Genomic DNA, 16,358 nt, shown 5'->3' with positions numbered 1-16,358 from the left:
TTAAAAACTTAGCATTCCTTGGCATAGAGTAGGCATGTGATATATGGATGTGGCATAAATATTTATTGGGTGACCGAAAGTGAAAACAGGCTTAGCTTAATGCAACAAAGGTTTGGTTGGGAAGTTATTTAGTTCCACATTTTCTCTATGCATTTTCTTCACCATACTAGTCATGATGATGGAGATCTTTTGACAAAGGCTGGATGATCGTTTAGATTTATAGGCACTAAGTACAAACATGGAAGGAGAGGAACAGGTGTTGCTTATATCTACTTTGTACTTTGTAGACTACCCCAAACTCACAGCCTACCAATAATTATAAGGTTCAACCTGAAAATAAATACAGACAAATCAAATTTACTTTATTTTTCAAATGAACCCTTAACTAATGAGTCATTGAAACATCCCTCCCTTTTTTTACAGTGGAAAAATATAGAAGCACAGCCCATCAGGTGGCTATCTAAAATCACTATTTTGTTTTCTAGCCCTTAAAACACACCAGGTTAACTTTAAATTTTTTCTCTGGCAAAATGTATGACATAAGTATCCATCCATCTTTTAACTCTGTGACTTTGTCAGCAAGTCTGAGCTTTTATATCATGCCTGAGGCATGCTTGGACTCCAAGGCACTTAATGGTAACTCTTGAGTAAGCTCAGGTTGGTCAACTTTACTAAATGATGTTATAGATCCAAGTCTCTAGTTAATATGCTTGGACACCTTTGACTGCAGTGGAAATGATAGTTCCACTTTTGGAGATAAGATCTTGAGGCCAACTTATAATATGCAAGAACTCCTTGGAGCCTGCCTGATCAGCTTCATTAGGTACGATACCACCTCTCAGCCTAGTTCCTTTGCCTTCTTGAGGAGTCAGAAAAGCACCTTCATATCCACCCAAACACAACTCACAGTAGTACCCAAAGGTTGAAGCCTCCGTCAGGCCTTAGGTCCCTGGTAGGCCCAGGCCCTGGACACTTGCGGGAGTCTTGCAAAGAGGTGTGTCTACTCCACAATCACTGATGATGACCCTGGAGGATCAACCACTTGTGGTCAGAAGAGCACAGGCTGCAATATTCAGTCTTAAATTTATTTCCACAGAAAGGTAATCCTAGGACTCTTATCTTTCTATCCTCATTTGTCCAACCCTAAAATATCATCAAAGCAACAGTCATTGATAGGCCACATCAGCTCCTTGTAGACATCGTTATTCAGTAGCATTTGTTGGGGCCTGCTCCGAGTCCCCCTTTCTTTATGACTCCACCTTTGAACATGGGGACAGGTGCCTGACAGCACTCAAGTGGTCCCAATCTATTCTGCACTTGCTGTTCCCTGCTGACTCCTGATGCGCTGCCAGCTCTCTGGTCCACTTTCCTCCCTAAACCTGGATCCTCAACTGTGTGATGGCCCCAGGACACCACTCAATTTTGGCAATTAATGTGGGCAGTACTTTCATTTGTCCCTAATTATTGTCCAAGCTGTGACAGATCACCCTTTCTTGGAGATACTGTTTCCACTCAGCCCTAGGGGTCATTATTTATATTTTTCTCAAGTCATACAACAATCACCCTAGTTAATAGTTTTCCATCCTCTGCCCATAAGCCTCTGTCAGGAGACCTTTACAGAGCCTGTACTCTGCTCAGTAGTCTTATCTTCCCAGGCATGGAAACCCAGTGCCATGTCCCTATGAGACCTATTTTTCCTTAGGGCAAACAACTAAGAGAACTCAGCAAGCTCCTTGACCACTGGCCCACGGAGATGAAGTGCCCACACAGCCCCCTCTGCTCTAATTGACACAGTCTAATGGGAAAGTACAACATGAATTTCACCACAGAGGAATTCCTATTCCCTTCTGTCTAACTCCTATTGATAAAATATTCTATTCCCATCTACATAAGCCTTTGGATTTGTTAGGTTTTAAAGTTCTTAAGGGCATTTCTGCTGGAGCTGGTTTGCAAGATCCCTTTTTGGAAGCATGAGAGCATTTTTCTCCTCTAATGGCCTTTTATGTCCAGCTGGCTTCCAACTTTCCTTAGACCATTCCCCAAACCTTTTCTGACCTCTGTCCTCATGGGCACGCTCCTACCATCAGCCTCAGGCCTCAGTTGGTATCCTCTAGTCAACCAAAACCTTCCTTCTGATCTATCACAGCACTGTGATCCCCCAGTTCTTTACCTTGCCTGTCTTCACCTCTCAGTTGGATTTCATCACTCAGTCTTCAGCAGGTAAGCGTGAGCTTTAGAGGAGCCTCCAAAATGCTCAATGGATGTTGCTTTACCAACTGCAATTTTCTAGGAGAACCTTCTTTCCTGGCCATTTTTAATTATCCTCAATTTGCAAAGTAGTAGATCATAAGTTAAAGTCAGCTCATAGATCTATTTTTATTGTCATGCACTGAGACTTATTTTTTTTTCTTCTCTTTTATTTAATAAGAATGCCTTCAGATCAGACTTGTGTTCTTTATGTGCTCAACATTACTCCCAACAATTTCCTGTATTCTTTTACCTGGCCAATTTTGATCATTTGTAGTAACTAGCTAAATATCCTATAGCCAGTTCCAGTCCTGGTAACACCTGCCAAACCATTTACCCAGACTTTCTCAGTTCTCCTTCATCCTTACCTGCCTACCCTCTGGCAGATTCCCTACCATCTATTAGAAACATTATCTTAAGTCTTTGCTCAGTATGCTAATTCTTCATTGAGACCTGTCTATCAAGAAATTTCCCAACAAGATTCGACTACCCTAATGATTATACTGCCCCATGTATGCAGGCCTCTGATCATTAAATTTGACTTTCTGTTAAATCACTCTCCATTTTGAGTCCTAATATCAAGTTTGGAAGGATATGAGTTAAATCTTTTTCTCTGGTTTTAAATAAAAAAGACTAGAGAGAGAACTAAAAATAGCCCAGCCTCAATGTTTCATGTGTTATTGGTTTGTTGTACAATTCTTCATTTTTAGTTTCCAAAGAAAAGAATTTCCCAACTTTTGCTTTATCTACCGTTCGCAGTTGTGTATAAGGATGTATACCTACTCAACTTAAACACTCCTAACAACTCTATCTAACCTTCCCAATGGGCCCTATTTCACACACAAACACAAATTACTAGCATAGAATTATAAATCAACCTTTGTATGCTTTTCAGAAAATTTTCCATATTTGAAATAAAACTTGTTAAAGTTTTACAGTCAAATACAGTTCTTGCTAACAGTTTAATCAGAACATGGACAAAACCTAAGATAATTTGCACCAAATTTGCCACTTTTGCAGAGAATTACTTGGTTTTCTGGGAGCTGTAGCCAGGAGCGTAAGTTTTAGAATTATTTTCTACTGTTGGACAAATAGAGCAATTATTTATAAAAGTTGATCTTCAGTTATAAATGTAAGCAATGACCTCTTTTCTAGAGTTTAAGGGACCTGGTGGCTTTTACTAAAACACACAGAATCTACATAAATATCTATATATTTTTTGCTTTTTTAACTTTATAGGAAATCAATGTGTTGACAGTCGCATTAGTCAACCAAGACCGAGAGAACAACATCGAGAAAAGAAGTCAAGGCTTAAAATCAGAGAAAGAAGCTCTACTAATTGGTAAGGAAATCCTGTTTTCCTCATCTGTTCTCTTAAATAATTCTTAGTAATTCACTTAAATAATATTTAAGTAATTCACTTCCAGCTTGTTAACAATTTAAACAGCTTTGCTTATGGTCAGAGGTGAGATTAACTTCATCAAGATTATATTACATGCATTTCAAATTAGGAATATACAAATCAATGGGGGGTTTTGCTCTTCTGTAACCATGTATAGTAGTGGTTGGTCTAACATAAAACTGAGTACAAGAAGACAGATTAATTTGCATCCTACATGTTATGAACCTAAATTTCAAAATTTGGTCACATCACTTCCAAGTAGAGGCCAGGTTGGGTCCAGTCCAAAAGCACCAAACCAAGCCAGATTCCCAGGCTCAAGAGAGGCCATGTCCTGAGGCTAGACCTGTAATGCTGATGTGGTGGAAGAACAAACTTTCCTCTACCCTCAAGGTTCTTCTGGCTGGTCTAATAATCAAATAGACCTGAGACAGATTAGCAAGAGAAAACCAAATTTAATACATACATATGTATGGAAACCCCACATACATGAAAGACTCAGAGACCCCACATGCAGGAGAAGTTCAGACATGGAAAGGGGGTCTGAGGTATGTAAGACATCTTGAGCTAAGGATGAGGTAATGACCTTGGGGGCTTCCAATGGTCATTGCAGGATGATAAGAGCAGACCTTTAGTGAATAAAAGTTTGCTCTGCCTTGAAGTGGGTCGAAAGGTTATCCCTGATCATTTCTATGGGCAAGTCTTCTAATTCAAATTCTTCTAGGCAATTAAGGGTTGGGGGCAGAGTTTCAGCTGAACCTTTAGATTAAAACAATCTGAATTCCACAGAAGCACCTCTTGGGGTGACTCTTTCTGGATCCCCACAGTTCCCTCCCCTGAAACTTCCCTGGAAGTTTCATACTGCAGAGGTTGGGTTGCTAGATTGTTCTATATGTCATTGAATCAGTCTCAGACTTGAGAGAAGTTCTGTTCAGGTAAATAGTTATGTCTCATTTCAGGAGGCAGTGATGCAAATGGCTCCCAAAGTTAAATCTATAGTGCAAGCAATCAGGTATTTAATTAGACTCATGTCTATAGAAACAAAAGAAAAACAAAATTTAATATGTAGAGGAGACTATAATCTCAGTTTCTGAGTTCTGAAGGCAGGCAATCAAAATTTCTAGATATCTGTCTTGAAATATCTTCCTTTGGAGTGAGGGCAGGCAGTGACAGTCCGATAGGTTTTCCTGGTCTGTAGTTTGAATGTCTCTGGTGATCTTTCTGCAGCAGGAACAAAGATTGTCCATAGATGAGCTGCTGTGGTGATTTTTCTGACGTCTACATCAAGTTGCCCCACTTTAGCTTGCATGGCCTTGGGAAACAGGCAGTTTTAGTTCCCATGATTCCAAGCCAAGGGATGGGAAAATGAAAATGTTAGCTTGGAGGGCTGCAGCCAAATATTTAAGAAAACTGGAAAAATTCAAGATCCAGCTTAGTTTATAGGCAGAAATTAAAATAAAATAAAAAACCTGAAAAGACAACAGCACTAGAACTTAATATCCACAAAGGTATATTATAGTTTCTATTGAAGCAATTTCCTCCCTCATTATTAAGATAGCCAAATTGAAACTAATTTATTTGCAAAAGAAGTCTAGTTTCAATAAACTTGGCCTGATACAATTCCAGCAAGGATAGTAGTCAAGCACATGGGCTCTTTTAAATCTGCATTGCTGGAATTTTTTATAAGGAATCTTCAGGTTGAACTTTAAAAGTCCTCTTGAGGCTGAGAAGCCAGGAAGCATACTTGCCATCAGACTTTGCCTACAATACCTGTAGCTTTGGAGTTAATTCCTTCCTTCTCGAGGTCCCCAAAATATCCTGAGGTTCTTTCTTTGCATCTCCCAGTAAGCAACCTTTCTTGCTTACCTGGAAAGACCACTGTGAAGCAAGGTAAGCAAGGTACCAGACTGTTTTTCTATATTGGCTGTCAGAGTCAATCTTAATTCCTAAAGCTTTCTGGTCATATTCGAGTTTATGCATCTCTCTCTCAAGTATGACATTCCAGTCAAAGCTTTATAATATATCTAGTTTCCAGTTGACCTGTTATAAAGAGAATAGATTCCTATTGAACTTATGCAAACAAACATACAGACATGAAAATAAAAGTACCCGAGGGAGATGGCGGGCAACAGCCGCCTCCCGCAACCACATCAACATTACAACTAAAATACAGAACCACCATCACTCAGAGCCTCCTGAAATCTGGCTGAACAGAAGCCCCACAACCAGGGAACTGAAGAAGCATCGAGACCGGTTTCTTTGAAAATCCCAAGGACACAGAAAAAACAGCATTTTTTAAAAAATTCACAGGAAATGTGTTTATCATGGAAGTGTAATAAATGATACTTTCCCATCCTGCCACCATAAAAAAAAAGGAAAGAAAATAAAAGTACTCAATTGTTGAGAATTTCCAAAAGTCTGGAGGGATCAGTTAGAAAGAAAAAAATAACAAAGTTGTAAAGAAGAAAAATTCCTTGTATCTGGAAAACAAGATTTTAAAAATTATCAATATTTTAAATAAAATGCCATAAAATTATAACCCTTCTTATCAATTCATTCAGTACTGTGTAATGAAACTCAGTTTGCTGATCTAGTCTTCCCGTTAGTTCTCTCAATGTTGCCTGATAATTGAGGGAGATACGGCCAGTGATAATTCCAAGAAGTTTGCAAGATTGTCCATCACGACTCATATGTTTTGCCCAGTGAAGTGGGTGCCTCAATTACTAGAGATTTTGGAAGGTATGCTCCAAGTGGGAAAATTTCTAATAGTTTCTTTGCCACAGTGAGGGCATCAGCCTTGTGGCGGAGGAAAGCTTCAACCCATCTAGGAAAACACACACACAACAAACAAGAACATACTGTTTACCCAAACTAAGTGGCCGTTGGATGAAGTCCCGCTCAAATGTACCATGGTGGATGAAGGAATGTAAAAACTGAAAAGTGCCAGGGAGCCGGGAAGAACCAAGCAGCTGTCCTGGGTTTCCCATTGTAGCCCCCATAATTCATTTATTTACAGTCATTGTTTATCCATCTTAATTTCTCTGGCTCAGGAGCAGACTGTTGCCATGTTACAAGGACATGGGGATGGTAAAAGTCTGGCAATTAAGGGCCATTTTTGCAAAACCAGAATGGATTTCATCCACATGTGCCACAATCTGATACTCAGGTTTGGTTGTTTTAGTGTGTCCCTAAATTTTGATGACAGACATTTTATTTTAGGACATTTCAGATTTCCAGCAATTTTACATATATTTCTGGAACATTTATAACATATACTTATACAAATACAACATAAAGAAGTCTCAGTGTTATTTTTTTATTTGACAATGCTTTCCATGTAATTTCACCACACCAAAATAAGCTTAAGTAGTTTCTTTTCTTTTTTTTTTTTTTTGTTAATATATCTTTATTGATTTCAGAGAGAGGAAAGGAGAGGGAGAGAGAGAGAGAAACATCAATGATGAGAGAGTCATTGATCGGCTGCAGCCCGCAACCCGGGCATGTGCCCTGACCGGGAATCGAACCCCGATCGCCTGGATCCTAGGTGGACGCTCAACCGCTGAGCCACACCCAGCAGGGCAAGCTTAAGTAGTTTAACATTTCTCTTTTGTAAGGAGAGAAAACGAATTTTTTGAGGTATTCTAGGGGCCCTTCTGGAACACCTCAAAGTCATTCCCGGGTGAAGCCTCTCATTTATAATATAAATTTTGGGAAGCTTGTCAAAATATATAAAGAGGTTTGAATATTTGATAAATAGGATCATAAGTCATTATGAAGCAATATGTAATTATCCACTTGACCAAAGTGGCAATGAAAATTTTTGAAAAAAATACTGAACTTTACATAATGACTAGCAAAACTTAGTTCTTACTATTGAGGAGATCCAATTTCTTAACTAATCAAGGACCCAATTAAGACAATATAAAACAGAAATTATTTCAATAAAACACAGAATCTTTGCTCTGTAGGCAGAAAACTGTTTCACAGTATCAGCGGCAGGCCACTAGTCGTTTAGCAGAGAGAAAACCAAACTCTAATTTGGCTTCACCTTACTTTTGATACTTAAATTCATCTACTTGATTAAATTTCAGTCTTATTCAGCTTGACCACACGTAAAATTTCCTTTCTCAAGACTCCTTTTTCATAAACTTTCTAAAACTTTGTGTCCCTTTTAGCACACTCACCCATTCAAAAATAATTAGGACAAAATTACTTCCCTTCCCTTAATAAAAGCATCTTCATATTTCATACCATTTTCTAAAAGCCAAAACATATCCTATTTCTCCTGTTCTTTTCCCAATTACTTTTAATTTCTGTAGCTTTAATTACATATATCAGAATTCATAACCTTAAAAAAACTAATTTCTAGTGAAAACTAAGTAAACAAAATTGTGAATTATCTGTTATATATGAGTATTTTTTAGATTGAAACATTTATAAGCACATTTAATAATTTCTAAAAACATATTTCCTTATAGCCCATTTTTTAATGTGGCACAAGACATATTTACTAATGTACGTGATATTGGAGAAAAGCATGGGTGGTCTTTCTTTATTCTAGTGGGTGTGGGATTCTTGGAGTACTGCTGGAATAAGCATTTCTGGAGGCCCCCAAGGAGGATGAGATGTGGTAGACAGCTTTATTTTCGTGAAATTACATCCCTGGGTTTGTATAGTCCCATTCCAGTCATAGAAGAAGTGTAGCTAGGATTTCAGTAAAGCTAAAAGCAAAGCCAGTGTCCAGAGTTTCCGTTCCATGGTGCAGCCAAGTCCAGCTCAGCAGGAGGCCAGGTCCAGTCCGTTAGTCCGTTGTGTGGGGACCCACGTGGCAGTGCACCATGTAGGTGAATGTGGGAGAGCTAAGAGAGCGTGCCCCAAGCAACGAGAGACCCAAGAGAACCAAGAGGAACCAAGAGAAACCAAGAGCACAAGAGAGCAAACTCTTTTGTTTAGGGGATTAAATATCCCACATTTTGCAACCTTGCAGTGGCCACGAGCATTCTGGCCAATGACCTGTTCCCAGGTGTGACTGACAGGCAAGGACCTTCCCTGTATCACCTCTGCTTTACTGGGCATGTGTCTGTCTCCCCTCCGTTGGAGTGTAAAGTTGTAGCTTCCTGGTGACGCTGCCCAAATGACATGCCTATACTATTTGGCCTCCCCTTTGTTCCCTTTCTGTTATTAATAACTAGTTAATTACAATGATATCAAACCCAAATATCTTTAGTTCCTCTATAATAAGCAGAAAATAGATAAACCTATGTTCAGTATTAATGTTTCATTATTCTGTCTTATCTGGACATGGTCTAGATAGTCAATCAATATCCATCATTTAATTTATCTAGCAAAACTTTATAGTTTCAAGTTACCAAAGAGATTTAGGAAACAACTTTTAACAATGTAATTATCACTATAGAGTTCACCTAAAAACCTTTATCCTACTTACATTTATTTAATTTACTTGTCCCTAACAATTAAGGTTAGATTACTGTGAAAATTTCATCATACCAAGTTTCTTGCTGACAAATTTTGCAGCAGGGATAACGTCAACTTATTTAATAAACCCAGCTAGAACAAAAGTAATATTTAAAGCTGATGATTTTAAGGCTAATAACAAGGGTTATGTGTGCACACATGCACACATACTGAATGAGTAATGAACCAATAAAATGTTAACTGCTTGAAAAAAAATTTAAAAAATAAAGCTTTATGATTATTAAGATATGCCCATTTATACAAACCAAACTCAAAAACCAACTTTAATATCAAATATTTTTCCAGGTTATGTGATTCTGAAAAGCACTTGGGCCAGCTTCTATTATATTTTTCAGAATTCTTATAGAAGAGCTTGTTTAAGCGAATATAATAGAGCTCTTTTTAAAATAAACCAACAGTATCATGCAGAGGTAGAAAATACCAAAATACACATAAACATAGGGACAGACACACAGATCTTTTAGCCGTGAGACAGGTACCATAAAGCAAAAGTCACTAATTTAGATAAAACAAAACAGAACAGTTGGAATAAGTTAAATTGATCTGCTCAGGTGACTGTTTTTTTTTTCTTTTATTAAGAATTACCTCCTTAAAATTTGCATTTTATTTAAATCAATAAAAATATGTTTTGATTTTTAGAGAGAGGGAGAGAGAGAGAAACATGGGTGAGCGAGAAACATTCATCAGCTGCCTCCTGCGTACCCCCTACTGGGGATCGAGCCCACAACCCAGGCATGTGCCCTGACCTGAAATCACACCAGTGACATTTTGGTTCATGGGTCAAAGCTCAACCACTGAGCCACCCAGGCAGGGCTGAAATTTGCATTTTATTTTATTTTTATTTTTATTTATTTTTAATTTATTGATTTTATGTATAGAGAGAAACATCAGTTTGTTGATCCACTTATGTATGTATCCATTGGTTGATTCTTGTATGTGCCCTGACCAGGGATTGAACCCGAAACCTTAGCATATTGAGATGATGCCCTACCCAACTGTATGACCCAGCCAGGGCTAAAATTTGCATTTTAAAAGATGGCCCAGGTAATAGTTTTTTCGGGAGACCATGTATTTACATCTCAAAGGGAAAGGGAAAGAAATGTGAACATCCTAGAAGGACTTCCTTTCTAAAGGCCAATTTTTATAAGCCTTTTGAGATGAATAGGGGTGGTTTGGGGAATGTAAAAAGAATTGGTTGGCTTTGAGTTGTTTCTGGAGCCACGCCTCTGGCCCCATAAAGACTTCGTTTGTAAAAAATAAAAAGGACAGTTGTTTTTTAATATCTGAAGAATTGAGTTGCCATCTAAACACTGGCAAAGAACTGATAAATTCATCCACCCAGTTTTGGAAGATTTCTTTCCCCCAGGTCGATTTCTTATCACGCCCTGACATTAGTTACTATTTTGACCAAATTTCTGATCAAAAAGTTGGTAAATCTTTTCAAATATCTTGTCAGGTTTCAGTTGGGACAAATAGCAAATATTTCTGATATTATTAAACAATTCCATGGACCCAAGAGGTGCAAAGGTTACTACCTCCTAGAGCCTTTCCCTCTTACAGCCCAAAGAAGGAACTGACAGCCGAATTTCGCAGCTCCCCAGTGAGACCCAGTGTCTATTTCCACAATACAATCAGGTAAAAGAGATGCAATCAGCCAAAGTTGACATAACTTTTTTTTTAACATAAAGCCTGTTCAAACATTTTATTACAGACACAAGGTTTGTGTGCCCAGAGCTTCAAAAGGCCAATATTGAATAGATCGGAGTTTTGGAGCAAGGAAAGGTTTATTGATAGAGAAAACTAGGAAAGAAGATAGGAAAACTAATTCTCAAATCCACCTTAAGAGAATTAAAAATTCAGGTATTTTTATATATTAAGGGAAGGGAGGGTGGGTACAGGAAAGGTGAATGGGGACTGTAGAGAGCCAGGAGCTGAAAAGGGATCCAAGGAAAAGCACAAAATTTCTAAATCCCTTTGTTCCTGGTCAGTCCATTGACACCGGCTGGTCTGAGTTGAATCGGAGTCAGTACTTAGTTCGTATTTCCCCAGCTCTTCACTGATAAAGGGGCTGCCCCAGCCTGGAGCAGAATTCCTCTAGTTAATTAGCATTTCTATAGCAGGAGCTATTAGCGAGCTTGAAGGCCAGAGAGAGGAAGCATTTCACTCAGTTACAGCTTTAATTTCCCTAAACTTATCCTTACATTTTCATATTCTTTTAATCTAATTGTAGCCTGAGTCAGGGCTTCACCGATGGGTTTTGGTACCACAGTTCAGGAATTCCCATAGCAAGGCTTTCTGGAATTTCTCTTTTCTATCTCCTGATCATTTTACCCACTCTTGAGTACAAAGGTTTTGAGTCCCCAGTAAGGGATCAAGCTGAGGGACCTTGGCCCTGGTATCAATTTGCAACTTGATTTAACCAGCCTGACAGTTGCCCTAAGAGATTGCTGGTCAGGTTTCTCATTGCCGTCTCTTCCTTGCAGTCTTTTAAATTTCTCCACACTGAGATAAACAGAGCAGACTTGTTTGGAGCCCTTTAATCTTGGGGGACCAAATGGGGGCCAACTTGCCCATTCAGCCTTCTGTAGTTCTGTACTAAAACTTTTGTTTTAACGTCATCAAGGTTCATTTTATTCAGCCCGTTTTTTTCCTAATTGGCACATTCCTCATGATAGCTATTACAATTTTAGCTTATAATTTCCTTGAAGGCTGGCAACAATTTTGTAGCCATAAATGGAGATTAGCCCATGTTTCTGTCTGGCCATATTTTGGAGCTTCTGTTATGGGAAAAAAGAGTGGATGGTCTTTCTCTGTTGCTGGTGGGAGTGGGGTTCTTGGTGTACCACTGGAATAAGCATTTCCAGAGGCCCCCACAGGAGGATGAGATGTGGTAGAAAATTTTATTTCTCTGGAATTATATTCCTGGGTTTCCAAAGCCCCATTTCTCTTAGCCCAGTTATAGAAGTGGAGCTGGGGCTTCAGTAGAGCTGGAAGCCAGTGTCCAGAGTTTTCTTTCCATGTTGGAACGGGGTGCAGTTCTGTGTTAGCCACAGTCCATTCGTCCATTGTGTGGGGGTGAATCCGGGAGAGTTCACCCTGAGCAGTAAGAGTCCCAAGACCATAGAGGAACCAAGAGCACACAAGAGCAGTAAGAGAGAGCTCCTTTGTTTAGGGAATTAAGTATCCCAAGTTTCCTCTGCCTGCAGTGGCCACGCCCATTCTGGCCAACCATCTCTGTCCCCGGGTGTGACCGACAGCAAGCGCCTTCACTAGTCCTCCCAGCTTTACTGGGTATACATCTCTCTTCCCTTTGCTCCTTTCCTAATATTAATAACTAGGTTAATTGCAATGGTATCACTTCCAACCTAACAGATACCAAGCAGAGTTCTTAGGACATAAAAATTTTAGGTTGTCTTCCAGTAAAATGTCACCTTTTTCTTCATTTTTCTTATGTGCTGGACAATTAAATCTTCATAGTCGTAATTTTTATAATATCTGAAGGCAAATAGATTGGGGTCTTAGTGGACTTTTATTTTTGTTCTAATTTCTGTCCTTCCATCTAATTAAGAGAATCTTTTTAAAATTTTTTATTTTTTATTGATTTGCAAGAGAGAGAAGAAGGGAGAGAGAAAGAGAGAAAGAGAAACATTGATTTGATATTCCACTTATACATTCATTGGGTGATTACTGTATGTGCCCTGATCTAAGACTGAACCTGCAACCCTGGCATATTGGGACCACACTCTAACCAACTGAGCTACTTGGCCAGGGCTAATTAAGAGAATCCTAATGACTAGCTATTATAACAATGAAAGCTCTCTAAGAAAAAAAAAAATTCTTCCTTTTTAATTTAGTTCTTCCAATTAAAAGGCTCCATCCTCTGGCCTTGACGATAGGATCTATAGCATTTCAAACCAATACCATGGATGCAAGAGGCCTCTCCAAAGGAAAGTGGAAAAAGATACAACCCAAACAAGGAAGTTTATTCCCAGAGTTTGCCTAAGAAAAATGGGGAGACCTGTCTTTAAACAGCTGTTCCAAAACATAGAAAATCATGTGCTCCCCCTGCCCCCTTGAACAGAGCAGGTTTAAGATTCCCTTAACTTGAATCCACAGACTATTCCACTGCCCACCAGATGCATATGTGTCATCCAACAGGCGGAGTAAGGGACCATCTCTGGGAGGAACAGTATAGACACAGAAAACTTCTCGAGAGCTTGTCATGGCTGGGTAGAGAGGGAGGGGGCCCTGGCAAAGTACACCTGCTGGATGGTAGAGGCCAGAGAGAAAATATTCTCACTTGTCACAAGACCAAGCTCTCAGGACATATAATAAAATGGATGGAAAGAAACCAGACAGAGACAAAACCAATGAATACTCATACTTAGTAACCAAAATTTACTAGCCCAAGGAACTAGTTTCACGAGTATTTTCTCTGCCAATTTAATTTAAAAGAGAGAAAAATATTCTCACCACTTTTGATCCCACTGGGTCCTGCAGAGAGAGACCTGGGGGTGTGCTGACATGGGAAGAACCCTTACCTTCTGCTGGCCTGTGTCAGACACCCCAGGATCTCCCCATCTGCAGCGGCCTCCTGGGTAAGTGTGAGGTTCCAGCCACAGCCGACTGCTGGGGGAAGAACAAACTCCTCCACCCCCAGCGTTCTTCTGGCTGGTCTGATAATCAGATAGACACAAGACAGATTAGCAAGAGAAATAACCAAAAAAAAATTTGTTTTGCTTTTACTTTTATTAGCATTTATTTTACGCTGACTCATTCCGACCATAAGTTTTCCATTCTTCAGTTCCTTCTGGGATATATTTTTCTTCTGTGCAACCTCCTCTGCTGGTTTAGGAACAATCTGCTCTTTTCAATAAGGACCATCTCGGTGTGGCAGGGAGAGCTCAGGTGTGGGCTAATCCTCCCAGAGCTCTGTAAGTTCTACACCGCATCTTGGGAGCTTTGTTCACCTGGATGTGCTCTGTGACCAAAGAATCGACATCGAAACCCATAAGCTCAGCATTGCTTTCTGCATTTTTAAGCATGTGCAGCAAAAACTCAAGCACCCTTTTTGGGCCACAGACCCTGTGTCCAGCCCCATTGTTTCACCTGGGCACACCTACCAGTTCCACCATTGTCACAACGGAATGGCACTCGTTGCTTTGGTAAAGTGACACCCTTCAGATACTCAGTGGCTTTTCAGATATGCATACCCTTGATGGCCTGGGCAGTTTCATAGGTGTTCTGAAAGTGAACACAAAGAGTTGAACCTCTTGATTTGCATGATTGTGTGGGGGTTTTTGGATCAAGCGAATAATGAGCCATTTTCAGAGGTCACCTCAGGGAAAAAAAATAACCAAATTTAATGCATACATATGTATGGGAACCTTGCATACATGGGAGAGTCAGAGACCCCACATGCAGGAGAGGTTCAGAGATAGAAAGGGGGACTGAGGTTATGTAAGACATCCTGAGCTAGGGATGAGGGAATGCACCTTGGAGGCCTCAAAGGGTCATTGCAGGTTGATAAGAAGAGCATATGTTTAGTAAATAAAAGTTTGCCCTGCCATGTAGGTGGTCAAAAAGGTTATAACTGATAACCACTTATGGGCAAAGACTATAATTCAAATTGTTCTAGATAGTTAAGGGTTGGGGGCAGAAGTTTCTCCTGAACCTGCAGCTAACATTGCCTTTAGCTCAAAACAATCTGCATACCACAGAAGCACATCCTGGGGTGACTTGTTCTGGACCCCCATACTGACCATATACGGACATCAAGACTACCAATGCTGGGCTGACCCAGAACAGTCTAACCCAGGCTTCCCAGCCTGCCCAGTATAGATCCATTAACCCAAGAGAAGTAAAAGAAGCTGGCCCTTAGGAAGAGAAAAGAAGGGAGAAGTTGCTCTTCACCTAAAAGCATTCAGTCAGAGGGCATTTGAGATCTTGCTCCCTAGCATATGTCGTCAGTTTGGATCAAATAAACACTTACAAAGAATCACTTGCTCTGGCCAGTGTGGCTTGGTTGGCTGGGCATCTTCCTTCACACCTGGGGGTTGCCGGATCTATTCCCTGTCGGGGCACATGCCGGGTTGCGGGCTCAGTCCCCAGTTAGGGGCATTCAGGAGGCAGCCAGTCGGTGTTTTGCTCTTTTGCTCTCACATCGATATTTCTCTCTCTCTCCCTTCCTCTTTCTCTAAAAATAATTTAAAAATAAATAAATAAAAAAGAATCTCTTAAAAAATAAAAAACATTGAGTTGCCCCACAGAATACAACTAAATTAGGTTTTTTTCTTTGTCTGGACCAGAGACAAAGCTCTAAATGTTCTCTTTTGATAGTCAGCAGCAGCAGATTCAGAACCAGTGCTTACTCCCCCAGGAAGAGTTCTGGATGAGTATATGTGGGTAATGTGCCTGGAACCCCGTCTGAGAAGCCACTGTGTTTAAGACTCTCCCAAGTCCTCAGACCCGCAGAAGGAGCAGCTGCCATTCTCATGCCCTGAGACACAGCACTGATTCCAGCTGCACCTTGGCGCTGGCCCCAGTGTGCGGCTCCTCCTGGGCATGGTTACGAGTGAAGGATGAGGCTCTGAACATAGAGACGCGCGTTCTTCTCTAGGTCGTTATCTGGCAGAAGGAGCACCTGGTTGCACTTTCTAAATACCACGTGCACTCACCTCAAGATGACAGGTACTCCAGGGCCTGTAGAAACTGGCACAGGAGGAATAAATTCAAAAGACAGTCTAGACTTCATCCATCACATATAGATTTTTCAACTACAGGGTTATTGAATGTGCCATCAACTTAGAGATACTCCAAGGAAAACCAATTATTTTTTCTCTCTCTGATGATACACAGCTGTACTCGCATGCTGTGCACAAGTTTCCTAAGACATGCTGATGTGCTATTAGTTCCCAGAACCCCAAATGAACCCATATGGGTTTAGCAACTGGGTTTTTCTTCTATTGGAAGACATGTCAAACTCTGACGGCTGTTTCTCTTTTGCTCAGTGTGACAAAGTTGCGATTTTCTCCCATGATCCATTTAGGTTAAGAACAAAGCACTTAATGATGGTACACTTTCCCTCTTTGTTTAAGTCTGAATAATAGAGACCACTTCAAGGTTTAAAAAAATGGGAACGGGCCTCCATTTTCTTTATTTTATTCCCTGCCTCTCACTTCAGATTGCTTGTCATTTTATGTTCTACCTGGAGAAC

The 16,358-nt window shown here is 40.0% G+C and overlaps 1 protein-coding gene and 1 pseudogene across 9 annotated transcripts in view; one reads left to right on the top strand and one right to left on the bottom strand.

Annotated features, from left to right (window-relative positions):
• ENOX1 (ecto-NOX disulfide-thiol exchanger 1) overlaps window positions 1-16,358 on the top strand; it is a 540,681-nt gene that overhangs the window by 504,135 nt on the left and 20,188 nt on the right. For all 8 annotated transcript variants that reach the window (XM_081130691.1, XM_081130692.1, XM_081130693.1 and 5 more), the window contains one exon: window positions 3,487-3,589. In XM_081130691.1, coding sequence (XP_080986817.1) covers window positions 3,487-3,589 — 103 coding nt within the window. The remainder of the gene's footprint in view (window positions 1-3,486; window positions 3,590-16,358) is intronic.
• On the bottom strand, window positions 10,697-14,467 carry LOC308553527 (large ribosomal subunit protein uL22 pseudogene; annotated as a pseudogene). The gene is made up of 3 exons: window positions 13,926-14,467; window positions 13,684-13,818; window positions 10,697-10,756 (listed from the first exon to the last, which is right to left on the bottom strand). The product of its transcript is annotated as a large ribosomal subunit protein uL22 pseudogene (transcript).

This window comes from Miniopterus schreibersii (genome assembly GCF_964146895.1).
Source record: "Miniopterus schreibersii genome assembly, chromosome: 2".
Classification (NCBI taxonomy): Eukaryota; Metazoa; Chordata; class Mammalia; order Chiroptera; family Miniopteridae; genus Miniopterus; species Miniopterus schreibersii.
Note: the sequence above shows the minus strand (reverse complement) of the source record. Positions and strands in the feature narration are given on the sequence as shown.